At 37.0% G+C, this 25637-nt stretch overlaps 4 protein-coding genes and 2 pseudogenes across 7 annotated transcripts in view; 4 read left to right on the top strand and 2 right to left on the bottom strand.

Annotated features, from left to right (window-relative positions):
• The window catches only part of LOC145912638 (receptor-type tyrosine-protein phosphatase epsilon-like), a 29791-nt gene that overhangs the window by 1486 nt on the left and 2668 nt on the right, over positions 1-25637 (top strand). Inside the window, exons 5-22 of one of the 3 annotated variants that reach the window (XM_083000182.1) lie at positions 6-99; positions 166-212; positions 434-561; positions 619-679; positions 787-842; positions 985-1119; positions 1324-1461; positions 1518-1666; positions 1874-2009; positions 2075-2178; positions 2244-2380; positions 2437-2507; positions 2606-2740; positions 2998-3123; positions 3192-3317; positions 3764-3900; positions 4002-4140; positions 4214-5164. In XM_083000182.1, the coding sequence (XP_082856308.1) occupies positions 6-99; positions 166-212; positions 434-561; positions 619-679; positions 787-842; positions 985-1119; positions 1324-1461; positions 1518-1666; positions 1874-2009; positions 2075-2178; positions 2244-2380; positions 2437-2507; positions 2606-2740; positions 2998-3123; positions 3192-3317; positions 3764-3900; positions 4002-4140; positions 4214-4273 (1979 nt within the window). In that variant the 3' untranslated portion in view covers positions 4274-5164. Of the gene's footprint in view, positions 1-5; positions 100-136; positions 213-433; positions 562-618; positions 680-786; positions 843-984; positions 1120-1323; positions 1462-1517; positions 1667-1873; positions 2010-2074; positions 2179-2243; positions 2381-2436; positions 2508-2605; positions 2741-2997; positions 3124-3191; positions 3318-3763; positions 3901-4001; positions 4141-4213; positions 5165-25637 lie in introns of those variants that run through there. The other 2 variants (XM_083000181.1, XM_083000183.1) reach the window with 2 other exon arrangements.
• LOC145912642 (glutathione S-transferase Mu 4 pseudogene) lies at positions 5646-6424 on the top strand (annotated as a pseudogene).
• On the top strand, positions 6464-7685 carry LOC145912643 (glutathione S-transferase B pseudogene; annotated as a pseudogene).
• Positions 7936-13065, bottom strand: LOC145912641 (uncharacterized). Of its 2 annotated transcripts, XM_083000186.1 has the most exons (9): positions 12931-13065; positions 12518-12663; positions 12168-12301; positions 11205-11393; positions 11049-11126; positions 10573-10725; positions 9953-10265; positions 9194-9805; positions 7938-9031 (listed from the first exon to the last, which is right to left on the bottom strand). In XM_083000186.1, exons 1-9 carry the CDS (start codon positions 13026-13028, stop codon positions 8592-8594), a joined length of 2163 nt encoding a protein of 720 aa, XP_082856312.1. In that variant the 5' UTR covers positions 13029-13065; the 3' UTR covers positions 7938-8591. The 2 variants fall into 2 exon arrangements, with proteins under 2 accessions (XP_082856311.1, XP_082856312.1); XM_083000185.1 differs by having other exon boundaries at positions 7936-9031; positions 11049-11393.
• Positions 13469-19704, bottom strand: LOC145912640 (transportin-3-like). Its single transcript, XM_083000184.1, has 19 exons — positions 19498-19704; positions 19245-19334; positions 18851-18961; positions 18693-18766; positions 18253-18316; positions 18080-18185; positions 17895-18022; positions 17540-17715; positions 17309-17447; positions 17036-17182; positions 16633-16838; positions 16352-16491; positions 16070-16209; positions 15957-16008; positions 15460-15570; positions 15173-15353; positions 14847-14979; positions 14294-14433; positions 13469-13913 (listed from the first exon to the last, which is right to left on the bottom strand). The coding sequence occupies exons 1-19, from the start codon at positions 19618-19620 to the stop codon at positions 13469-13471; spliced, it is 2706 nt and encodes a 901-aa protein (XP_082856310.1). The 5' UTR covers positions 19621-19704.
• Positions 20945-25138, top strand: LOC145910585 (uncharacterized). The gene is made up of 12 exons (XM_082997771.1): positions 20945-21023; positions 22116-22580; positions 22638-22754; positions 23138-23245; positions 23494-23601; positions 23663-23756; positions 23822-23868; positions 24090-24217; positions 24275-24335; positions 24443-24498; positions 24641-24775; positions 24980-25138. Exons 1-12 carry the CDS (start codon positions 20945-20947, stop codon positions 25136-25138), a joined length of 1557 nt encoding a protein of 518 aa, XP_082853897.1.

Raw genomic sequence — 25637 nt, forward strand, 5'->3', positions numbered from 1 at the left:
TGCAGCTTATTCAACCACTTTAGACCCTCTGTGGATTGCTATAATTGTTTTACTAATATTTATTGTTGCTGTTTGTTTTGCCATTCTGGGTATTTTTTGGTAGGTTTTGTATTTTCTAAGGGTGCCTTCCTTTTAGTTTTTAAAGAAGTCGTGTTTCTTTTGTAGTGGATATAAGAAAAAAATAAACAAGAAAATGAAACACAAACAACAAGGTACAGTCTTTAGAATAAAGCGGAAATAGTAAACACTGAAGTGTTGATTACAATCTAAGATTAACAGTTATTTTGTATGTGATGTATATGGGTTTGTCTTTGTTCTTGTTGCCATAAGTTAATCAAATATTGTCTGGTACACGTGCAGACATTACTACTTACCTAATCAGCAACTATTGTTACAAATTATTGCAATAAAATCTACATTTGTTCTTGTTAAGTTTATCTTGAAATGAAATCCAGTCCATATAAAACTGTCAATCCATATGAAATTCCAATCAGCCTTCTCCGCCACTACTATGACGAGCTGTCACAGAACAATTTTAATAGGCTGTGCAAACAGTTTAAGGTTATTATTTTGTTTGGCTTTGCCAACATTATATTTTCATTATTATTATTGTTTTAGAACTTGGATGGTTCACATCAAATTTCCATTCATCATTCTGGCACATCTGACAGTCCCCAAAGTAAGAGCTAGATACCATGTTTTACAAATTTTGTGCAAAATATTTTTTATTGAAATGTTTGTCTGTATTTTGTGTGTTAAAACAAATGTTCTTCCCTTTTTTTACAGGTTCAAGCAGATCAGCTGCAAATATATCACAAGGATTGGACTTTTCATTTGTTGATGTAACATTTTACTAAAAAATCAAGTCATTTATCATGTCTTCTGTCACTTTGTTTAACCTCAATACATGATTATTATCTGCAGTTTATAATGAAGGTATTAAGTACAGTAGTAGTTATAAAAATATTATCTATTTCTCGTCAGGGTTACAAGTCAAGCAGGCAGTACCTTGTGTTTGGTCACGTTAACAAACAGTTGGTTGAGATGTTTTGGAAACAGATTTGGGATGCAAACTGTCAAATAATCATCCTACTTACCAAAGAGTTTGAGCACAACCAGGTAAATATGATTACTTTAAACGATTTAGCAATCACCCTTTCGGTGAAATTAACTTTTCTTGTACACAAACCAAAGTGATTATTACCGATAATCATCAAACCATTTTTAACCTTCATATGTAAAAGTAGATTCAAGCATCATTTCCAGCATTACTACACAGTTTATTTGTCAAAAATGAACAAAGCATACAAATTCTACTTACAGATGCAATGTGCTAGATTTTGGCCTGATTACGGCCACACTCTAACTCTAAATGAATTTATCATTGATAATTTAAGTGACTCCATTGATGAATGCCATACATTGAAAGAACTCAAGCTGTCATCCATTCAATACCCAGCTGTAGGTGATGCAAATGTTTAACCAAATCATTGCTCATCAAACCACTTTGTTTCCAGGCAGACAAGACAATCAGTTTACTGCAGTTCCATGGGTGGCAGGAAATGGAAGTTCCAAAATCTACATCAGCTTTTCTTTCTTTTTATTGCAAATATTTAGATCTCCATCACCAAGTTGGCTACAATTCCAAAACTGCTGTCCTGTGCAGGTTGCTATTTATTCCAGTTTCAGAAACAGTTTAACCTGAGTTTTCTATTTGATGTATTTTTAAATGTACATCATAAACCTGATGAAGTCTTCCTGTAAATATACAAATAAAAACACATGTTTGTTTGTGCCATAAGTTTAATTCCTTAGAAAATATCATGCCTGACAACAACACAATAGGTTTACTCTATGCCTCATCTAATTTTAGCAATGGTCTTGGAAGAAGTGGCGTTTTTCTTTGTTTTGACTATTTAGTATCAAGCATTAAACATTCAACTAAGGTTTCCTTTGTTAAAACTTTAAAGCAACATAGAATACAAAGGAATGGTTTGTTGGAAAATGAGGTAAGCAAACCATGAACTGATGATGTATCTTCAAAAAAGATAAACCATAGTTCAAATAATTTCAGCAACAGTTCATCTTTCTCCACAAGCTTGTAGTTGAATTTCACTGCTTAGGAAGAACTGACTTTCCAAAACATGCGATCACTGCAAAAATGCATGAACTTCAGGAGTAAGAGACTTCTGTTTGTTTTGCCAAGGGTATGAAAGTGAGAATTGAAGAAATTTTGTTTACAGGAAGGGAATAAATGGTGCAACTGGTTATGAGAGAGAATACAAAATGCTGGATTGGATAAAACCAATTGATAACTCCCAAGGCATTGCAAGTCTTGAATCCAATAAATTAAGAAATTGTGACATCACCATTTTGCCATGTACTTATTTAGTGTAGTTGTTATTTAGTTGTTGACATTAAGCCTCTTTCTAACAGATGACAGATATCTTGTGCAAATTAGACAACAAAATTCCTCCCACTTCTACTATAATGGTTCAATTTACAAGGTGTGTAAATAACTTGTATTAACGTCATCAATGTCACCTTTTTTATAATAGCCTGGGTAACTCAATGTAGCAAGCAAATATTATATTACTGAATTCAGAACTTTACAAACGGAGAAAATGTGTTGGCCATGCAATATCCTCTTCCAAATGTTGTTGAGGGGTTCTATGATGTGGTAGTTGGACACCAAACTTGTGTTGTCATTTTGCTGTCAGGAGATGAACCAAATATAATGGTATTAGTTTGTTGACATAATTTTGACATTATAAATTGTCAAATAATCTGCACATAGGACTTGGCTTTTAAATGAATTTTATCTAAATATTTGCTTTTAATTGACCTTTGCTGAATTTGTGTGAGCATTTTGTGCATCATTTTTCTTTTTGGTCTGTTGTGCCTGTTTTGCTAAAAGTTGCTGCTTTCAAATCATACTTTTCAAAAGAAAGTTGCAAACATAGAATAGTTTATTTTAATCCTTTTGTATGTGTACAGTCGATTCCTAGCTACTGGCCCACATCTGTAGGTCAGCAAACCCAATATGGACGCCACACCGTCAAACTCATCAAACAGATTCCAGTCAATCCAACCGTTATTGAAAGAAAGTTGTATGTTGGGCAGGTAACTGTTACCTCATGTTCAGCTACTTATATAGAATAGTTTATTTTAATCCTTTTGTATGTGGACAGTCAACTCCCAGCTACTGGCCCACATCTGTAGGTCAGCAAACCCAATATGGACGCCACACTGTCAAACTCATCAAACAGATTCCAGTCAATCCAACCGTTATCGAAAGAAAGTTGTATGTTGGGCAGGTAACTGTTACCTCGTGTTCAGCTACTTATGTTAACGTTTGGAGTTTCCATAAGCTTTTAGGTGCATGCCTTTGAGGTAGAAATCCCTTGGTTTCAATGCAAACCATAGTGTTCATTGGGCCGGGAGTACAACACCTACACATCCTCCCATTAAGCTGTGTGTCTTGCTGATATGTATTGACCTTTAACATAAAAAAATGACTGTTACCTCATTTTTATGTGAACACATTAGCTGTTTGTGGAAACCTTTGGAAGAAATCCTCCTTATTTTTTTGCAAGACATTTTGAGGGGAAAATGTTCCAATGCGTGATCGCTGGAGATTGTAGGGGAGTTTCAAGCCTCCCCCTTTGTTAAGCAGATTTATTTATGTGTCTGGCTGATAACAATTGACTTATATTGTAAAAGCTAGCAAACCTGGTGTATACTACCAAATTGTTGTTTTTAGTTTGAAATTATTCAACTCCATTACAAGGATTGGAGGGAGCACAATGTGCCAAGTAGTTGTGAAACTTTTCTTGAGTTTGTGAGGATAACGCGTAGGATTCACCACAACCGTGGGGGAACTCTATTGGTGAACTGCGTGTAAGTTAAATTTTGCCACAACAACAAAATAAATGTGCATGTGCAACAGTTGGGCAAAAGTATCTTGTAATGAACGAGCGTTTTGCTTTGATTGTTATTAGTGATGGTTCGACCCGCACCGGTTTGTTTCTTGCTGCTATGAAACTCGCACTGGCCGCCGAAACGCAGTCGGGCGATGTGGATATTTTCCGAACAGTTAAAGATCTCAGAGATGTTCGAACGGGTATGGTGGCCAATAAGGTAACCATAATGTCAACATACATAGTGCTTTTATTCACAACACTTAACAAAATGTGTTTCTTTGCATTTTTAGAGACAGTATCGGTTTCTCCATCGATTTTTCATAGCTTTGTTGTTGGATACGAATTGCTGAAATTAAACAATCAATTGGTATAAGTTTATGATAACTTCAAGATATCAACGCTTATTCCACTAGTGTTCAACCCGTGGGCCAATTTTGTCTCGAAATGACGTTTTTTCAACGGTGTCATATAATTTCTCGATGGTATAGCGCCAATAATTTCCATACGGCAAAGAGTGTTGCGGGATATGTCAAAGCTTGTCGACCACCGGTATAGATCCACAACTGCACGTGTTTGGCTGCGTGGCAGCTATTCGTTTCCCAGTCTAATTCATTGTATCATTGTTCGTTGCTTATGGTAGGAATTTGCATTGAATTGCTGCGTGCCCTGAACGATAGGCATGGTTGAGTTTGGCTTGCTATAACCACTGTTGGGTTCGATTTGTTGGTTAGCAAGATGTTTTTTAACCCAAGTTTTGGGTGTAAAAAAACAAGTTCGTGCCACCTATGGTTTTGTCAAACTGCAGAATATTTTTTAATTCGGTTTGATGTTATGTCTAAAAATATGTACGAATAGCCCCACAGCGGACAACGGTTCCACAAACTTCCTATGCTAGAAAAAAGTTTGTTAGGCAATGTTCAGAGTTATCAGAAGTTTTTCGCAATGAAATACATATCAGCCACGCCCAAAAGCTCCATGATTTTAGTGTATTGTAAACCTATCAGTTCGGTGTAATCCCTCTCTTTCCAGAAACACAAACTAATATAAAGGGGAACTATAAGACAATTGTCAATGCAACAACTTGTTTATGACGTAATATTTGTCTTCTATCATCAATTTGCATTGTTTAAAAAGTGTGTTTTGTGCACATGAAAGCATTTAAAACACGCAGGAATTTCTTCGAACGGCAAGAGCCACCAAAAAACGCGAATAACCCAGCACAGCACGCCCAATTAAGCGTAACCCTGGTTTTGCAACACGTTGCAAGTTTTTCGTGGCGTTGTGCAGGATTTGCAGGTCAACTACGAAGTTTAACTGTTTTTGTTTCGTCTTTGCTGAAAGCTCGTTAAAACCGCGACTGCTTTGATACAAAAGAAAATTCTGCCAGTATTGTAGATGGTATTTGGTTGCACGAGGTTTACAAAAGATTGCTAAAATTAGGCACACTTTGCCAGTACACAAGCCCAATAAGGCGCTTTTAGGCTTGTGTGGAAAGGTAACATTCGTTCACGGTTTGCACGAAATTTGACATCACGTATGTGCGTATTAACGCAGTAATATAATAGTAACAGCAATCTTGTTGTCATTGCATTTGCACTGACCTTTGGTTCGGTTTTGCAGCGTACTAATTGATTTCGGGCGGTTTAAAATGCCAAATGCATGAAGTAAACATCTTAGAAATGCTGGTTAAATCCCTTTTTTAATTTTCCTTTTTACAGAGACCCAAGGAAAAAGCAAATTATTTGAAAATATTGCAATGAGCAGTGAAAAGAATTTGCCCGTTTTAGCTTATTGGGATGTTCGGTGCCTCGCTGAACATATACGCTTAATGTTTGTGTATTTGGGAGTAGAATATACAAATAAGCATTATTTAACCGACGACGCCCCGACTTATGAGCGTAAAGAATGGAAGAAAGACAAATACGACGATTCCCTGGGCTTCGAATTTCCTAACGTGCCTTACCTGATCGACGGTGACTTAAGATTGACCGAGAGTTGGGCAATTACACGGTACCTTGCTAGAAAGTACAAGGTCTTGTTTCCAAATAATGCGAAGGGAGAAACACAATGCGACATGTTGCAAGGAGTTATTGAGGATTTACGACACGATTTTTGGTTTGTTGCTTGGCAATCCACGTCGGAAAATTTTCTGCCTCGAAAGGAGGAGTTCTTTAAAAAGTTAATAAGATTGTTAGACTTGTTCAGCAAATACCTGACGGAAAAGCGATGGCTTATCGGGGAGCAATTGACCTTCGTCGATTTTGCACTCTTTGAGTTACTTGATCAAATCAAACTCATGTTTCCCAACTTTGACGAAAACTGCCCTAAAAACGTTCGGGAATACTTACTTCGATTCGAGTCACTCCCTGCCATCAAAGCTTACAGAACATCAAGTCGTTTTAAAGCCCTGCCAGTGAACAGCAAGTATTACTACTGGGGTGGAAGCTCCACACTACCCGAAAACAATGCTTAGCAATCTGAGATGAGGTCCAAGATTTAAAAAACCTTGGACAAAATTTCTATGTTGGAATGTGACCATGTGACAAATGTAAACATATTAACATGCCTAGGGTCAAGGATTAACACTTCTTCTTAACCAAAGTCCATAGAAAACAAGTGATTTCTATGGCTCTGTTCTTAACCAGTAGTCTTGTAATTTTGTAAAGCATTTTTTTACATTGGGTAACTTTGTGTTGCTTAAATGCCCTGGTTTTTTTTTTCAAGACAAAAGCTTGCTTTGAATTACATTCATTTTGTTGTTTAATGAAAGTTTGCAGAGAAGTTGTGGACCAAGACTGCAGCTCAAATACTTTTTTTATTGTTTAGAAAATCAGTTCAAAATACACTGCCATATATATATGTAACAACAAGATGGGCAAACCTGTTTTAGGTTATTGGGATATCAGATGTCTTGCTGAGTCAATTAGACTCATGTTTGAGTTTTTAGAAGTAGATTATGTCAACAAACTTTACCTCACTGGTAATGCTCCACATTATGAACGCAAGGAATGGCAGCATGACAAAGTTGACCTTGGGCTTGACTTTCCCAATGTGCCATATTTAATTGATGGGGAAATCAAACTGACTGAGAGTTGGGCCATAATGCATTATCTGGCATGAAAACATAAAACTTTACATCCTTTAACAACACAACAAGAAGTTCAATGTGATTTACTTCAAGGTGTCATTGAAGATGTTCGGTATTGGTTCATTAACCTTGCTTATTGTTCCACTGATGAAAATTTTGAATCCAACAAGTCAAAGTTTTACGAAAAGTTCACCAAGCAAATGTGCTGTTTTGGGAATTTCATGGGTAAAGGTTCTTGGCTTACTGGTGATAAACTTACTTTTGTTGATTTTGCATTGTTTGAAACCTTGCACCAAATTAAGCTAATGTTTCCAAACTTTGAAAAGGATTGCCCTCAAAACATTGCTGAGTATTACAACAACTTTCTTGCAATTCCACAGATAAAAGCTTATCACAGTTCAGATAGGTTTAAACCACTCCCAATAAACAGTAAATATAGTTACTGGGGTGGTGGCTTGCAACTGTCAAATAAGTAAACAGTATTACATGCAACTGAAATAATGATGAACTTGTGAGTGTGCACTTTTATTTAATTTTTTTTGGATAATATGTGCTTTGTAGAAATGTGGGCAATTTGTTTGGGTTTTATTTTGTAACGTTTTGGAATCAATTGATGCAGTATTGCTTTCTTTGGAGTGCAAATTTGTTTTATGTTATTTGATTGTTGTGCATGTTTGTGAATTTCTAGTAATTAAAAACAAAATTCTGAAAAAGCACATCTATTTTAGTAATAGTTTTCTAATAGGCTTGTTTTAAAACATATGCAAGGAAGTCAGAGCTGTTTTGAGATAAATGTGCAAAAAATCCCCTTCAGGAGATTTCCCGCTGTTTATGTGCTGTGTTATCTTTGCTGATCCAACAAAATTCTATTAGACCATTTGTTATTTCACACGAACATTTATTACACACAGAAAAAACGTGAAACATGAACCGATAAAACCACAAGTTGGGCGCCAATGTAAAGGTAATTATTCTAAATTAATTTTCTCGTAATCACCGTCTTGCAGGAGCCAGATGCATTGGGAGGTGGTGAGTTGCGACGAGCTATGTAACAATTGAGAAACATTACTGTTTGGTGAAACTTGACCGACATGAAACAAATCTTTTATTAGTTTATGACCAGACTACACGTGTCAGAAATTGTACACGGCAAAAGGTTCATCAAAAAACTTGCAAACACAAAACAAGGCACATGATCTAAAAACTTGCGCAAAAACATTCTGAACATACAAGGCACAACCCATAAACGGACTCAGCGACAATTATATGACAGTTTTGGTAATATTAATGCTTTGCTTTAATACAGTAATAGGCGTAACATAGTTAATTCCCCCGCCAAAAGCAATCGAAATTAGTGAAAAAGTTACACAGATTACATATTAACGGGATGGGTCAGCTTAGAACCAGAACTGATTGTCGAGAAGCTGACCCTTGGAAGATATAGTGATGAATTTTTTTGTTTGTGAAGAAATTAACTCTTGATGAAAAGATAAATTTGTTGACTGTTGAACTTGAAAGTTATTTAAATGGCCTACATTTTGGATGGCCCCCAAGGCACGTGACTTGTTTGTGTATAGTGGTTAATCCGGCATTGTTACTACGCAACTGGGAATTAACGGCGTCTTACTATCCAAGCTTTCTTCGTCATCTGGTTCGTCGACCGCAATCTGTATCAAGGAAGTCTCTTCTTCCCTGTGCAGTTCAGACGTCAGGAATTTTGCTTCCTCGGATGGCTGAGTGTCTTTTTTGTCAGCTTCCAACACCAGTTCATCAAGTTCCAACTCGATCTTTGGTAGGTTGTTGCTATGGTTACCAGGTGAGGAGGCAGCTGAGGGGGAGGAGCTCGGCACCACTTGAAGGGGCCCAAGAAAGTTTTTGGTGGACAGCATTGTGATGTCATGTGGGGAAGCCCCGGGTCCCCATACCCCACTCCTGGTGGGTTGGTCGAGGTTGAGTTTGTCGAAGATAGTGAGGGGAGATATTGGGGTGGTGAAGTTGTCTGTGCCGTCTCCTTCGTCCCCTGCAAAATTTCGCATGCTTTAAAACATACATCTACCAATCATTAGTGTGCCTTATTGAGTTCACACAGAAGGGCTTGAATATAATTTGATCCACAAATAAAACATCAGTTAATACAAATATTGTGATCAATTCAATCAAAAGACTTTCTTTAAAACATTACCTGAGGGACTTGATATCAAGGATTTGAATGAATTGTCTGGGTGCTCTGGTCGAGGTGGTGGGGCGGGACTTCGCACTTCCGGAATCTTTTTAATCGTCCCCTTTTGCTCCGCTTTTGCCTTCCTTTCCTTCGGAGCTGTTCTCAATTGATTTTCCTTCTGAACAGGTGATTGTGAGATCTTCGTGACGTCACTTGTTTCAGTTTCACTCCTAATCCTTGTTTGGGTTTCCCCGTACTCTTCATCATCACCAATGACAAAAGCAGTCGCTCCTTTATGTTGTAATTGCATCGCAGGGTGGTTTCCCTTCTGCGCGCCCGGCTTTCTCGATGTGACATCAATGGTGGTCGACGGTGGGTTGTTGCCATGGTTACCACCTGAGGCGGGATCGTGGGGTTCTTCTTCCAAAATAACGCAAATCTCTTTTGATGGAGAGGCGTTCGACACCACTGGAACAGGCTGACGGATGTTTTCGTTTGACGACATTGTGACGTCATGCGGGGAAGTCCCGGGCCCACATGCCCCACCCCTGGTTGGTTCGTTGAGGTTGGGCTTCTCCAAGATGTTGGAGAGAGATTTGGGGGTGGTGTTGTCTGTTCCGTCTACCTCGTTACCTGCAAAAATGCATTACATATAAAGACATACATCCACCACTTTGTTGGTTTGCCTTGAGTTTACACAGCAGAAGGGCTTCAATATAATTTGATCCACAGATTAAACGCCAGTTAATACAAACATTGTAAACTTTCTTTAAACTTTACCTGAGGGATTTGGCAGGAGTTGAGGTGACGGAGCGCGCTCCAATTTCTCTGGGGTGGTCCTGGCGGCAACGTTGATTTCCTTCGGCGTGCATTGATTTTCGTTCTGAACACGTGATACCGGGTCCTCCACGAAGCCGCGCTTGTCATCGTCAGTGTCGTCGGTGCATACGACTTCTTTGTTGCAGGGTTTGTCGGCGCTCGGGTCGTTGCAGAACTTGTCCTTCTTCGTCACCTCGTGGTTTCGGTCGATGCAAAAATTCACTTTGAAATCATCGTCGTCTTCACCAAACGGATTTATCAGCTGTTCGGCGACCTGTGTTGTAAATGTAAAGTCGTCCGTTACTCGAAACGTATTTTTTATTGACCTCTTGGTTTCTTTCTATTACTAATTTAGCCGTATTTTGAAGAAAGAATTAAGTAGGAAACTTCAAAGACTTCTAAAATCAACATAAAGAATGAACATGCTGCTCGCACTGCGTGCCATCTTTTAAGGATTTGTGGCAAATAATGTACTCATTAGGGTTTAACATTCCCTCAACTATAATCATTTGATTACTTGAAGACGGCATTTAAAACGTTATACACAAATTTATCAATACATAATTATTCCTTCAACCCACCTTGAGTAAGCCAACGTAGACGAAAAACTGCGCGATGGGGAATATTGGAACGTATATATCAACATTGTGACCTGCGTAACCCTTGGCAACATCCAAGTACTGGCCGCTTAATAGCGTCGATATAGAGAACATATACACGGCTAGAGTCACCAACTACAAAAGGACAATCATATTGAAACGAATTACTGTAAATTCGAGTTTATAGCGTTTACGTAATATAATGAGTGTTTTAATTATGAATTAACATCAACTTATTTGACGATTGTGTCAACTTAAACCTGTTTGCTTGCTTAAATATTTTCCTTGACAATATTCTAAGCCAACTGAGTTGGTTGTGGCGAGTTACATAATGGAATTATACTTCTATTGGTTCATAGATGTTAAATAAACTTATGAAAAGAAACATTTGGTACTGTTAGTAGCATAGCGTGATTAACTTTTGAAGAGGGTTATTTATACATTGGTCGCCTATTTACCTGTGTTAAGGTGAGAGGTACACTGGTCCGCATATAATCGTTAAGTCGTTCGCAACATCCACGATACACATCAAGTTCCTGCGGAAATATACACAGTGTAGGTAAGAACAGTTTTTTTTGCTCACATTTTGATGGAGTTAAAAAAAAAGAAATCACCTTATTGAGTAGATTGAGGGTCATATCGTCTTTTATTTGACCTTTCTCACGTGTTTCGGTGACTAATTTGCTTAACCACATGAGCGGAACCAAATATTTCTCATTCTTATAACATTTCAACTCTTTCAACTCATCCTCCGTCACGAAACCTTTTTTTACCACAGTTGACACATCACTGTACGTCAGCATCTGAAATAATCAGAATATTTGTTATCCCTGTTTGGGCCTCGATTAGATATCTTCATGATTTACGAACTAGCTAAATTTTAACAGACAGATGTTTTTTGGTGAATTCAGAATGAACTTTTTTATTTTCAGAATGAACTTTTTTATTTTTGGAATAAACTTTTTTATTTTTAGCATAAACTTTTTTATTTTTAGAATGAAGTTTTTTTATAATTAAACTTTTTTATTGTAATGATAAATATATGAGAACTCGATCATGCTGTTTTTCACACACATTTACTCAATTCCCGGAAATTTTTCCCCGATAAACAATAGATTATTCACGATATTAAGACCAAAACAACTTATCGAAATTAGTTTTTTTGTTGTAGGTTGGGACATAAAAACAAATTTTCAATTTAAAATTTACTGCTTTTCTGGCATAAAGTATATGTGTACCTGATGAAGCATCGCTGCACGGCAGACGGAATTTCGTAAAAATACAGCACGTTTATAAGAGCAGTACATTTTAAATTGCAATATGCCTGGCAGCAACAGGAGTTTGAAACAAATTTTTATTCAGCTGTTTTTGTCTCATTGTAGTGACCAACCCGTTGTTCCAGTTACAAATTATTTAACATCGCCAAATAGGGCTACGGCAAAATAAAGTTGCCACAGCGCTTGTTGCATAAATGGTCAAAAGTTCAAAAATCTTTGTTTATTTCCAAAGGACAAACGTTTGTTCTGATGTTCTGTCATGCCTCCTTCGTGTGCTATAGTTTGCTGTAATATATTTACCCGTGCAAGGATGATGTAACGCTGCATTGTCTGCATTGTCTCTACATCTGATCGAATGATCATCATCAGTCTGTTCGGTGAAGGCAGATTCCCTAGCTTGGACCGACATGCTACCGCGTATGTGACGTAAATGCCTGCATTTTGACTTAGATTAGGTTTGTGTAGGTAGGCTTACGACACAAGTGAATAGACTTTGGTTCAAAAAGCAACAGCATGCATGGTAAGACTTAAATTGGTTATCGTAGCTCTCATCAAATTACATAGGCTTCAAAACCCTTGTGACTTATTGTAATCTGGGAGCTTTTTGTAAAACATATAAGGCTACTGCTAAAGTCGCCAACAAATCTTACCTGGCAACCAATTTATGGATGTAGCGACAGTGTGGTGTTGAAAGTGCAGACACAACTTCTCGAAGAATTCCTTCTGTTCCCCATGAAGCACAAAGCGATAAACCAAAGAAACCACGGTATAAAGGGTAAGGTAGATGAGAAATTCTCTGTGTGGAAAATGTTTCTCAAACGAACATGTACGGAACTACAAATCATATATCATGAAGCAATTCTCTGATTTTTTTGATACCAAACAAAACTATTCATTCACAAAAATTAGGACCTTGTAGGGCAAGGCTTAACACCGCTTTTCAAAGCAACAATTCCATTTGATAGAAAAAAGTTCAAAATCGCTTTTGATGCACTTCACTTTTGTTTAGTCCACAGCTTGAATGATGGTAAAACGACGACGACAATAATAATAAATCACTTACTTGTATAAAAGCTTGTAAATACTCCCATTCCATCGAAGGAGTTGTAAAGAGCTCCCCGGTCTTGTATTTGCCACTTCGTTGGTGTACGTCGCAGTCATTATTGTTACGTAATACACACTTAAAAACCTATGAAAAAAACAGTTAATCCTCAATATTTATTGAATATGGCAGTTTATTGTGATATTTTGTGTTTGAAACCAGCTTCCTACTATAAACTAACACACCTTGTGAGACAACCCTGACAATACTTAAATATATATCAGTCTTCAAACACAAAAACAAACAAATTAACAACGCGGGTTTCCGCGGAATGGCAAACAGCCTATTCGCCACATGGAACTTTCTCGATGACAAATTCATTACCACGTTGGACCACTTGAAGTTTAAAGCACCACGAATTACGCCAAACAAAAACGTGCATAACACAGCAAAACAGTTACATTTGATTGTAATTTCGAATTTCTGGCAACCTGAACAGAGTAGCCTTCACCCGAACACTTCAAAGTTATACTTATTCCCAAGACCTTTGCATTGCATCTTAAACACTAATTTTCTGAGTAACGAAAGAAGCGGAAAATATTGACTTGGTAAAACCCTCATGCTTTGCCAGACAACCATGTCGAAACTTAAATATTACAACCTCATAACTAAACACTGGAATGATGTTTTTTGGACTCATCTGCCTATCCCTTTCTATTATGGCCCACCACAGCTCAGCAATATCAGGATACAGGTAGGAAGGAGTTTGAAACAAGCAGGCATGGAGAGATTTTTCAACAATCTGTCCACCGTAAGCAGCAAAAACGTTGTCGGCAATCTGTTTTTGTAATGGTGGAAGTTTGCATTCTATAACACTGCGGATAAATTTGGTGACGGACGCATTTGCATCGCGATGTTCGTGACCCAACCCAACCAGTGCACAGTCGAGGAGGGAGGGACAAGCGGCGTGGGTGAGGAACTCCACTGGACACTTTTCAACGAACCTGTATTATCACAAGTATTCATCTTGTTTGTGTTTTGCAAACTTTTAACCATCAAATATTTATAATAAAATTTGTGTGTAAATGTTATAATGCTAAAATATACAAGCAACACAACATTAATTTTTTTTGGCTTGTTTTTTAGCAAAAACATTCTGCTCATAATATTTTACAAGAATTGACTAAAAAAAAAAACTTATACGCAATAAAATCCGCACTTCTTAAATAAGTTACTGGTTCTCTCTCTTTGTAAGAAACACCGCTCAAAACATTTCTAGGACAGCACATAAGGGAAAGGATTAAATTGTTGTGTTAAAAAGAATAAATGGTTACACAGTGACAGTGTGTACAGGAAAAAGTAATTTTCTTTCGAGCTTTTTTACCTGCAGCAAAGCCTGAAGAGATCATCCACTATGTCTGGATTATTTTCCAAGCCACGTTCAGCGTTTAAAATGTCGAAAGTTGGTTGAGTGAAAGCATTCAACATTGCCAACAGTGAAGGGTCTTTTCCATATTCATCAACCTAATAACCAAACAACAAAGTTTAATAATTAAAGGCTCTTCGAAACGTCGAACAAACAAGTTTTTCTTTTTGCCAGAAGAGCTTTTAATTACTAAATAGTATGCCTGGCAACGTTAGCAACAAACTAACAAAGTTTAACTTGACCTTTTCACCTTGACTCAATATACTAATCCAAACAATACAATTTTTTGTAATCTATTTTTATTCAACTTGTTCTTTTTTAAATACAAGGGTTGGCAGGACAGGATTATTACATGTTTAATGTTGACAAAATGTTGGCATACAAATACTAGTAACTGGCACACTTAATTCCAACGGATGTCGGCCTCGGCCTTACCATACATGTACTCACATAAGCAAATTTTACCTTCAACAAAGTCACAATTCCCAACTAATTAACAATATTGACTTACAAGAACACTGCCTAGGTACAGAAAACAACTGTGTTGATAGCACGCGTACATGGATGTAATGGTTTCAGCGATGGGTTGCAGTAAAGTTGCTTGAACAGATTTTCCCACACATCGAATTGCAAACCTTAAACACCTATAAAACCAACAAGGCAATGTACTAAAATTCATCCAAACACCAAAATATTCGAAGAACAGGTGTTTTTGAAACATTCCACCTTTGCGACCTTGGTGACCCACAAAGACCACAAGCTTCAATCGTTTTTGGGATGCAATTTATCAACCAAAAAATATAGTTGTAAGTTTTTGGACCAGAACACTCTCTCTACCTGCACCATCTTTCCACTATCCTGTTGTCAGCTTTGTGATGCTCCAGTGTTGGTTTTAAAACTTTCCAAACTTCCTCTGTGATTTCTTTGCATGGATGGAGTTCACCATTGCAACTTTTGATTTCTATGTGCCGGTATATTGCAGCGAGACGGTCCAACCACAAGGTTGGATCTCTGGCACCTAAAATTCCAGAAAATAGTTGAGAGCAAACTTTCCATGAGGCAAAAAAATGAACGTTAAACTTTATCACATTTTACTATTTCTGTTCATTTAGAAACAGTCCAACCTTGGTCATGCTGTAACTGCTGAGTCAGCATGTTGATTTGTGCTTTGCACAAAAGTCCAACAGCTTCTTGTAGATGTGCAACAGGTAGTCCAGTTATGATTGTAACAACACCTGGAAGAGGAAAATATCTCATGTGACGCCTGCTTTTTGCTTACACATAGTTAAGTAAAAAGTTTGTTTAATGTTTCTGTCTTGGGCGCTCCCTTTTTACAACCTGCTAGTCCTTCAGCTTTATTAAAAATCCACTGATGCTGATGTTCAATTACAGATTATCCAGTCACCATGATTTCGTTTGTCATATAACAAGGCTACGACATGCAACCATACTTGATCATATTTTCCAATGGAATTTAAAAAAAGCAATCAAATTACGCAACATGCATGTTCTGAAGTTGCTATTGAGCCACCCACAGCACTCTGGGGACCCCCAGTGGTCCATAGACCCGAGTTGACAGGCACTGGCTTTAACAATGAAAAAAGTGATTTGAAGCATTCACCTTTTAACAATCCAATTGAGGCATTGGCAGAAACATGAAGGTCATCAGCAACCTATGCAAAAAACACATTAATATTTCTATGGAAACACAAAATGCTTAGCCATTAACAGCACCTGTAGAAGTTGAATGAGCGCAGAATAATGTTGAATCATCTGTTGCCTGCACGCCTCACACAGATTTTGTAACGATAATGCTGCAATTGAAGAGAGTTCCTTTTGTTGGAGTGCTTGCGTCAAAAATTGAAGAATGTGATCTGGAATTCAATTTGTCCTAAATGATTGCAATTTCCAACAATAGACAGGTATATAAAGCAACAATAATAAAAAATCATTTGATTCTAATCAGAACAGTTTATAAAGCAAAACCACTGTGGCTCAAACCTCATAATCCAATACCTAATAACTGTGAGTGCTTCTCAATCCAAGAAGACAGTTCCCCAATTAGACGCACACTTGTATGACGAACTGCCAGGTGACTTTCTGGAGGTAAGGATACGATGGCTTGGAGCACCTGAGGCACAACAGCTTCTTCCCTTCTGCGAATACAAAAAATCTTGGTTTTCAAAATGTTAATATTAGAAAATTAACCAATTAAAAAACAGAATGCACTGAATTATCGCATCAAATGCCAAGTTTAAGCAAAACAAAATAGAATAATCCACATATAAACAACATACACATCAATGTGCTTGGCAACAGCAGCCATAATAAAGAGAGTTGCCTCTGTAACATCCCAACTTGGGGAAACGCCCTCTTGATTGAGCATTGTGAATAGTTGAGCAAAGCATTTTGTGGCGCCCACCAAGTAAACAACATCCCTGACCAAGTCAGCTGAGCGTAACCGAAAATCATAAAAATCATCTGCCTCCTCCAGCAGTTTCTCCTGAAAATATAATTGCAGCATCAAGTAATTCCAAACCAATTTACTGTAAATTTTGCAAAGTTACAATGATAAGATTTAAACAGTTTATTTGAATGGTCTGTTAAACCAGAAAGACAGATTGTTTGATGTTACAAAAAGCGTGGCACCAACAGCAACAAAAAGGTTATTAACATAGATATTTTACAAAAAATTCTTACATAGTCAGGTTCCATCTGGCAATGCCTCACAAGGGAATAAATAAGTCGTTCAATATAAGGTCCAAATATCAGGCGTAACTCATTGTGATCGTTTGAATACAACATTTCTGAAAGTCGGTACCACAGGTTGAATGTAATTTCCGCAACCTGCAAAAAAAACATACAACATATTTTTACAGTTTTTAATTGTTATTTTTTTTAAAAGGTTTTAATTGACAAACTTCATTTTAGTATTTTACATGCCTAGTTGGGCATTTGGGAGTTACAACACACCTCATATTGACAGTGTCCATTGCATAGCAACAAGAGGTCAAGGGTCACAAGGTCTCCAAGGCCATCACCAGGTGCACTGACAAGAGCTTCTGACAGTGACTCGGCCAACTCAGTGAATATACGACAAAGATTGAGACACCTGAAAAAAAATCACCGAAGCAATTTTCAATAGCAAAAAGTTTGAATAAATTTTGCCCCTGCAATATTTTTTATATGTATTAAAAAACATACTTGTCGGTGTCTTCATGGGCAACAGCATTGTGGTAAGCTTCCCGTAAAGAATGAGTACCGTGGAAAAGCAACTCCATAAGATCTCTATACCTTGCTACATCTTCTGCTGCGTACAGAGCCGCACAAATGCAGTCAGATGCCGCCTCATGAAGAGATGATGACGTTGATGTGTCCCTCTGAATCAAATCAGTTATACTTTATACAAACAACTTCTATGCAATGCAAAATCAATAAAATGGGCATCAATAAAACTAACGTGTACTGAGTCAGTTGCTCTAAATAAACTGGTGTTGACAACTTTTGTTAACAGCTAATTTTAAGTATAAAATAGAGCTACCCATTAAAGTAAACTCACCAAAACATTGAATGGAACATCAAGAAGTTTGCTGCGTGCCACATGGTTACCTGGCAAAACACCCAGATGGAACCAACTGGCAAGACATTTAAAAACTTTTGACAGGAGCCTTTCTTCTTCAACGATATCTGGTAAAAGTACAAAAATCATAAATTTTTCTTTTTTGACTAAAAGTCAGAACATACCAATGCAGGCTTTAAGTAGGTCAACCACCATCGGGGCAGAATTCTCCATCTCCTCCATAATTTCAACTCTACGGTTGGCTCCGAGCCGAAGCGTCTGATTGTTTACCTGAGCAATGGATACGGTGACCGTTATAGAATGTGACAGGTGTCTAAATGTGGAAAGAACAACCCACCTCTTCTGGCAGAACAGTTAGGATTTCCAGAAGATATGGAAGTGAAGATCTTTCTTGACCGTACCTATAACATAAAGTGCATTTTTTTAACCTATTTAACTCTTTACCCTTCTAATACTACAAGTCCTCTAGGTATGACTTAAACATTAGTAACAGGAAAATGACACAAGTTTTGTACAAATAGTGTTTAAGAAAGCAGCCTATTTGAACATGCTGGAATAGAATAGTGACAACAAACTTGACAGACCGAAAAAACAAGTACATCCACAGCACCTAATGGGCATGTAGTAATAAAAGGTTTCTTATCAAGACAATCTAGGTTGAGCATGCTTAAGTTTATAAAATTATAATACTGGCTGTTATGCAATTCATGTGATTAGTCAGAATCTTCCCACACATTTTATTTATAAAACCAAATATCAGCCTTATAACATACATACTTTTGCATGAATGTGACAGCCGGCATTCCCCACGAAGTCATTTGCAATGCAAGATCACATACAGCCAACGCTAACTGCAAGAAAATTCATTGAGTTAATTGTCATATTGTCTTAATCTACAATGTCACATCAGCAAGTTATATGATAGGATAACCTACCTGTGTGGTGAGGATGGGGGACATGTTGCATAATTGCTCAATATGAGTAAGAAGTGATTCTTTTAATGAGTCATGGGTGTCCCCAGGAAGCTCGGAGAATGAATATAAAATCTGGAAAAATTAAGTTTTAGAATCAGTATTTACCACTATTTTGAGAGCATTTGAAGGAACATACACAATTTTTGCATTTCAAGGAACACACACAATTTTTGCATTTTAAGGAAAATACGTATTTTCTGCATTTCAAGACATAAACAGAATCTTTGCATTTTAAGGCACATCATAGCCACACTGAACTGCACTGATGATACCTTGCCGGTCGAAACAGTGGCCATCTGTATGTAGCCAACAAAATTGAATATTATCAACTCCGTGCCTACACACTATTGCTTACTTTTGTCCTCATAGTTTGTGCAGCAAAATAAGTTGATTCAACATCATTCTTTAGCCTAAGAAGTTGATCTGCAGTTTCCCAAGCAAAAACCTTTCAAAAATTTGCAGTTTAGTCAAAAACAACATAACTTCCTATGCCATACAGCCTTAAATTTTTGGATTTGCACAGAGAAAATTGCATTAAAAAACCATTTTTTTTACATAATGGTGATCACTCATCACAACAAATTATTCAAAGGCAATTAGTAACTTACAGATTTTTGAAATTCGCCCAACCATCTTGATGCTTTTTCTTTTTCTGCAGCATTTGAGTTGTGGTAGAGTTTGTTTACAGCTTGCAGCACAGTTTGGGCGTTATCCGATGCACTGAACGCCATGACATTTGCCGACCAAGTCAAGATTGTATTTCAAAAGATATGGTTTCCACTGTTTATTGTAGTTACAGACTATGTATCATTGCAACTACTACAAGAGCAAAATTTGAATAAATACAAATTGACAGAAAACTTTTAGTTTGCATGAAATAAAGTCAGATGAAATAAACATATACCTAAGCATTTTTTACAAACTAGGACTTGGGAAAGGCATCTTGTCAAGTTCAAATTTGTCTGCAGGCATGTACACCACAAGAGAAACACAACACAAGGGGGCGCTGCAGCTGGAAAGCATTTGTACCTTTGCTGGCTATTTCAAATAAGGTCTGCTTGAAGATAGCTGCAAATATTTATTTTCTATTTTGGAAGACTTTTATTGTTGTACTGTACATCATTACCAGTATAATAAACGTTTACAACAATAAAACACAATAATATGGTGTTTATTGATCTGAAATATAGCCCACATGCGTGTGACAAGTGATAATCCAGTTGGGATCAACTTCTCCGTCAACATAAATTAAACCGACTGCACGCTCACAGGCCTTTGAGAGAAAAAGTTGTCTAGATTGAGTCCTTTTTGGTGATCACTCTAGACTGTGGAGGACGCAAAGCCTTTGCAAATTTACGGACCACGTTTTGAAGTTTATATAATACCCCTAAACATTTATAGACACTGCCACGTCGCATCGGTCGCACCCCATCCCGTGGATCTGTGGGTACATAAACTATTTCATAAGCAATTGCACTAACGTGGTGAGACTTTAAGCGACGCCTGCGCAAGAACTTATTCTTAAACGTGTAAAAGCATTTTCACCCCCCATAGGCGCGAGCGTGATATGGGACTACGTCAAAACTTTTCCCCTATAAAAAATTACAACGCAAATGGCGCAGATCAAAGCATTTTCTTAGCTCCGGTTTCTCCTTTTCTTCGGTGTCATACTGTAGGCTACTTATTCCTAATGTTTATCCATATTTCAAAAGACAACGTTTTTGCCAACATATAACGTTCGGACAATTTTTCTTATCATTTATTTGAGTTTACATAATACTGTGTCCACCGCAGCATCGTAAACGAAACATTAGTATGTGAAACTTTACAGTTTAGTCATCTTTAATTAGGTTTCCACGAGGATGGAAGCCCAGTTCTTGTCCCAGGAGTGGCGATGAGGGCCGTTGTTCACATTGCACACATATTAAAGTATTGCACAGATTTGTTGACTGGAGGGTTAATAATTGCGCGCGCTTATGTTTGCAAAGCAACGAACTGATAAACGCAACCCCTTAAAACAGTACGAATGTGTTTACGATCTGCGAGAAACACAACATGTCGGCGTTGCTTAGACTTTTAGCTGTTCTTGGAATAATCATTTTTCAACGGGAAGAAATTGCCGCGTTATTTGAGGGTGAGTTTTTCGTAGTAACAATTAGAACTGATATTCTTCAGTTCAAACTTAGCCTGTAACTTAGGTGAGTCATCCATAGGCAGTGGTGGGATTCAGCCGGTTCACACCGGTTCTAACTAAATTTTATGAGATCAGCGAACCGGTTAGCATTACTGGTTACTGTTAATGGATTTTTGTAACAGAATCCGCTGAAAAGTATGACTTTTGTGATAGAACCGGCTGACAAAAATTTGAATCCCACCACAATCTCATCTATAGGGTAACAGTTTTATTTATTTGTCCAATACAGGGGTGGCAAACCTTTTGCTTTTCCTTTTGTCATTATTAATCAGATGCGTTACAAATTTGTCTCCCCTTCTTTTTTTGAAGTATGATCGTTTTAGATTATAATTAATTTCAATTCAAATTCACATCTAGCTTGCGGCAATCTAAATTTTTGTGATACTTTTTTCAGGAAATGGATTACATTTTTACGAACAATACTGTTTTTTCTTTCATTGTCTCTAGTGGTAATTGTAATCGCGCAATGCGTCAAGGTTGGCAACCTTTGTCCAATGGACTTTTTTAGCCACAGTTCGCTACAGTTTCGATCCTCGTGTACTATCGTAGTGTTGCTTTACGTCAAAAAAAACCAGAAAGCTTACACTTTTTTACAGAAAAAAAACGAGTATATAATTCTGTTTGTTACTGTATACCGTATTTTACGGACCATAAAGCGCACCCGATTATAAGGCGCACTGTCAATAAATTGCTTTGATTAGTTTTTTGTTCATACATAAGGCGCACCGGGCTATAGAACGCAACGTATTTTAAGGAGTATGTGTGTAAGACGGTGGTTTATTTATATAATAATAGTATCGGTACTGGTTTTGAGTGTAGGCAATAAAGCACTACTTGATCCATACATTAGGCGCACGTTCAATTTATGAGGAAAAAAAAGGATTTAAGTTGCGCCTTGTGGTCCGTAAAATACGGTACTTGTTGTTCCTGTCTACCAACAATTATTATTTCTGTGTTCATATGTTTAAATCGTCGGCGGGATAAAATCGCCGCCAACATTGTTAAGTAGAAAACGTTTGAATTGTTTCGCAGAGCCAGCCTGGAACGGTAGCAAGTTATACTTTTACAATGACACAAAGCTCAATTACAGCCAGGCTGAAACTTACTGCCTGAAACAAAATTCCTCATTGCTGGTGATCAAAGGCAACGAGGTTCAGCAATTTGTTAACCAGATATTAAACCAGACTCAACCACAACTGGCTTGCGAAAATGCGGATTGGAGCATGGGGTACTGGATAGGGGGTTCGAATGTATCTGGAAGTTGGATGTGGACCTACTCAACCCCAATCTGTACAAACAATAGCTGTAATGACTCATATGAAAATTGGTTTGGAAACAATCCTAACGGACCAACCAACGAATATGCAGCAAGTGTTTTAATGTTTGACAAGATATGTATCACCAACTCTGATGGGGTTGAATTGTCATTAGATGGTTTGCTTGGATTGTGGTTGGATGATGAAATAAAAGAAATTAGAAATTTTATATGCATACAAAGTAGGTTACATCACTTACCACACACGTACTTTAGTTATTGCAGAATCTTTACTGCAGATCTGTGTCAAATTAAAAATCCTTGTGAAAATGGTGGTAACTGCACTACTGCAGAGAATGGATTTGAGTACAACTGTCATTGTGCTAATGGTTACTATGGAGATAATTGCACTCAAGGTACCAAATGCTTCAATACTTTACACTTGTGGATACAGTGTGAAATGCAGTGGTGGGATTCATCCGGTTCACATAAATCTGTTCTTGGAGTTTGATGACCTATGCGAACCGGTTGTTAACCGCATGTGTAGGCCTATGTTTTACTTTGAGCGCTATATTACCGCATTTACTATGGCATGCTGCTAGTAAGAAAACCTGATGCTAAAAAATTTGAATCCCACCACTAGTGAAATGTAACAGTTTTGTAACATGACACTAATTTGTTTTTGATATTGTGGCTCGCTTGCTTCTATAGTTTTTGTCACATATTAAGATAAACTATAATACCCTCCAAGTCAACTGTGTGGCACATGACACTCGTAAAAGATGCATATTTTGTTCAGACTTGTGCTATCCCAATCCCTGTTTGGATTACCTGGAATGTTACTTTGATGCATCTTTGGGCAACTACACTTGTGTGGAACCTATTTATTCAGGGGATGATCCTGAAGGTAATAACATAGTCAACTTCTGTTGTCCAAGCAATTACCAGACCATGGTAATGATGGATTTTATTAATTACATCCTGTTCTGGGCATAAAGATCAATTGTTTTTGATGCTGAAATGCAGTTTTGGCCAGTTGTTTAATTCAGCAAAGGAAATGTAATGTGTATTACTTGTATACAAATATAAGAATGAGGACGGTGATGTATATAACATAATTACAAAAATAAACAGCTATGATAAATGTTTGTTCAGATGTGTGTGGGAATATTACTTGTCCTTATAATTCTCTTTGCTTTTCAAATGGTTCACATTATTTATGTGAATGCCAAGATGGTTACCATGGAGAAAACTGCGACAAAAGTAAGTTGCCAAAAATATTTTTGTCCATCCATCAAAAAATATGTTTATGTTTAATTTACAGGTTATTCAACCACTTTAGACCCTCTGTGGATTGCTATAATTGTTTTACTAATATTTATTGTTGCTGTTTGTCTTGCCATTCTGGTTATTTTTTGGTAGGTTTTTGTATTTTCTAAAGGTGCCTTCCTTTTAGTTTTTAAAGAAGTCATTTCTTTTGTAGTGTATATAAGAAAAAAAGAAACAAGAAAATGAAACACAAACAACAAGGTACAGTCTTTAGAATAAAGTGGAAATAGTAAACACTGAAGAGTTGATTGCAATCTAGGATTAACAGTTATTTTGTATGTGATGTATATGGGTTTGTCTTTGTTCTTGTTGCCATAAGTTAATCAAATATTGTCTGGTACACGTGCAGACATTACTACTTACATAATCAGCAACTATTGTTACAAATTATTGCAATCAAATCTACATTTGTTCTTGTTAAGTTTATCTTGAAATGAAATCCAGTCCATGTAAAACTGTCACTCCATATGAAATTCCAATCAGCCTTCTCCGCCACTACTACGACGAGCTGTCACAGAACAATTTTAATAGGCTGTGCAAACAGTTTAAGGTTATTATTTGGTTTAGTTTTACCAACATTATATTTTCATTATTATTATTGTTTTAGAGCTTGGATGGTTCACATCAAATATCCATTCATCATTCTGGCACAGTTGACAGTCCCCAAAGTAAGAGCTAGATACCATGTTTTACAAATTTTGTGCAAAATATTTTTTATTGAAATGTTTGTCTGTATGTTGTGTGTTAAAATAAATGTTCTTCCCTTTTTTTACAGGTTCAAGCAGATCAGCTGCGAATATATCACAAGGATTGGACTGTTCATTTGTTGATGTAACATTTTACTAAAAAATCAAGTCATTTATCATGTCTTCTGTCACTTTGTTTAACCTCAATACATGATTATTATCTGCAGTTTATAATAAAGGTATTAAGTACAGTAGTAGTTATAAAAATAGTATATATTTCTCGCCAGGGTTACAAGTCAAGCAGGCATTACCTTGTGTATGGTCACGTTAACAAACAGTTGGTTGAAATGTTTTGGAAACAGATTTGGGATGCAAACTGTCAAATAATCATCCTACTTACCAAAGAGTTTGAGCACAACAAGGTAAATATGATTACTTTAAAAGATTTAGCAATCACCCTTTCAGTGAAATTCACTTTTCCTGTACACAAACCAAAGTGATTATTACCAATAATCATCAAACCATTTTTAACCTTCATATGTAAAAGTAGATTCAAGCATCATTTCCAGCATTACTGCACAGTTTATTTGTCAAAAATGAACAAAGCATACAAATTCTACTTTCAGATGCAATGTGCTAGGTTTTGGCCTGATTACGGCCACACTCTAACTCTAAATGAATTTATCATTGATAATTTAAGTGACTCCATTGATGAATGCCATACATTGAAAGAACTCAAGCTGTCATCCATTCAATACCCAGCTGTAGGTGATGCAAATGTTTAACCAAATCATTGCTCATCAAACCACATTGTTTCCAGGCAAACAGGACAATCAGTTTACTGCAGTTCCATGGGTGGCAGGAAATGGAAGTTCCAAAATCTACATCTGCTTTTCTTTCTTTTTATTACAAATATTTAGATCTCCATCACCAAGTTGGCTACAATTCCAAAACTGCTGTCATGTGCAGGTTGCTATTTATTCTAGTTTCAGAAACAGTTTAACCTGAGTTTTCTATTTGATGTATGTTTAAATGTACATCATAAACCTGATGAAGTCTTCCTGTAAAGCATACAAATAAAAACACATGTTTGTTTGTGTCACAATTTTACATCCACAGATGATATCATGCCTGACAGCAACACAATAGATTAACTCTATGCCTCATCTAATTTTAGCAATGGTCTTGGAAGAAGTGGCGTTTTTCTTTGTTTTGACTACTTAGTATCAAGCATTAAACATTCAACTAAGGTTTCTTTTGTTAAAACTTTAAAGCAACATAGAA

This window comes from Ascidia mentula, chromosome 8 (genome assembly GCF_947561715.1).
Source record: "Ascidia mentula chromosome 8, kaAscMent1.1, whole genome shotgun sequence".
Classification (NCBI taxonomy): Eukaryota; Metazoa; Chordata; class Ascidiacea; order Phlebobranchia; family Ascidiidae; genus Ascidia; species Ascidia mentula.

What these genes read in the sequence shown, in the direction of transcription:
- LOC145912641 (XM_083000185.1), bottom strand. Translation starts at nt 13,028, where the DNA reads ATGACTGCGACGTACACCAACGAAGTGGCAAATACAAGACCGGGGAGC. An exon ending in ATCCATAAATTGGTTGCCAG is followed by an intron (nt 12,302 to 12,517) that starts GTAAGATTTGTT and finishes GTCAAAATGCAG; the next exon opens with GCATTTACGTCACATACGCG. An exon ending in GTTACATCATCCTTGCACGG is followed by an intron (nt 11,394 to 12,167) that starts GTAAATATATTA and finishes TGATTATTTCAG; the next exon opens with ATGCTGACGTACAGTGATGT.
- LOC145912640 (XM_083000184.1), bottom strand. Translation starts at nt 19,620, where the DNA reads ATGGCGTTCAGTGCATCGGATAACGCCCAAACTGTGCTGCAAGCTGTA. An exon ending in ATGTTCCATTCAATGTTTTG is followed by an intron (nt 17,716 to 17,894) that starts GTGAGTTTACTT and finishes GATTTGATTCAG; the next exon opens with AGGGACACATCAACGTCATC. An exon ending in CTCAATTGGATTGTTAAAAG is followed by an intron (nt 15,571 to 15,956) that starts GTGAATGCTTCA and finishes TTCCTCTTCCAG; the next exon opens with GTGTTGTTACAATCATAACT.
- LOC145910585 (XM_082997771.1), top strand. Translation starts at nt 20,945, where the DNA reads ATGTCGGCGTTGCTTAGACTTTTAGCTGTTCTTGGAATAATCATTTTT. An exon ending in GCCATTCTGGTTATTTTTTG is followed by an intron (nt 23,757 to 23,821) that starts GTAGGTTTTTGT and finishes TTTCTTTTGTAG; the next exon opens with TGTATATAAGAAAAAAAGAA. An exon ending in AATGAAACACAAACAACAAG is followed by an intron (nt 23,869 to 24,089) that starts GTACAGTCTTTA and finishes GTTCTTGTTAAG; the next exon opens with TTTATCTTGAAATGAAATCC.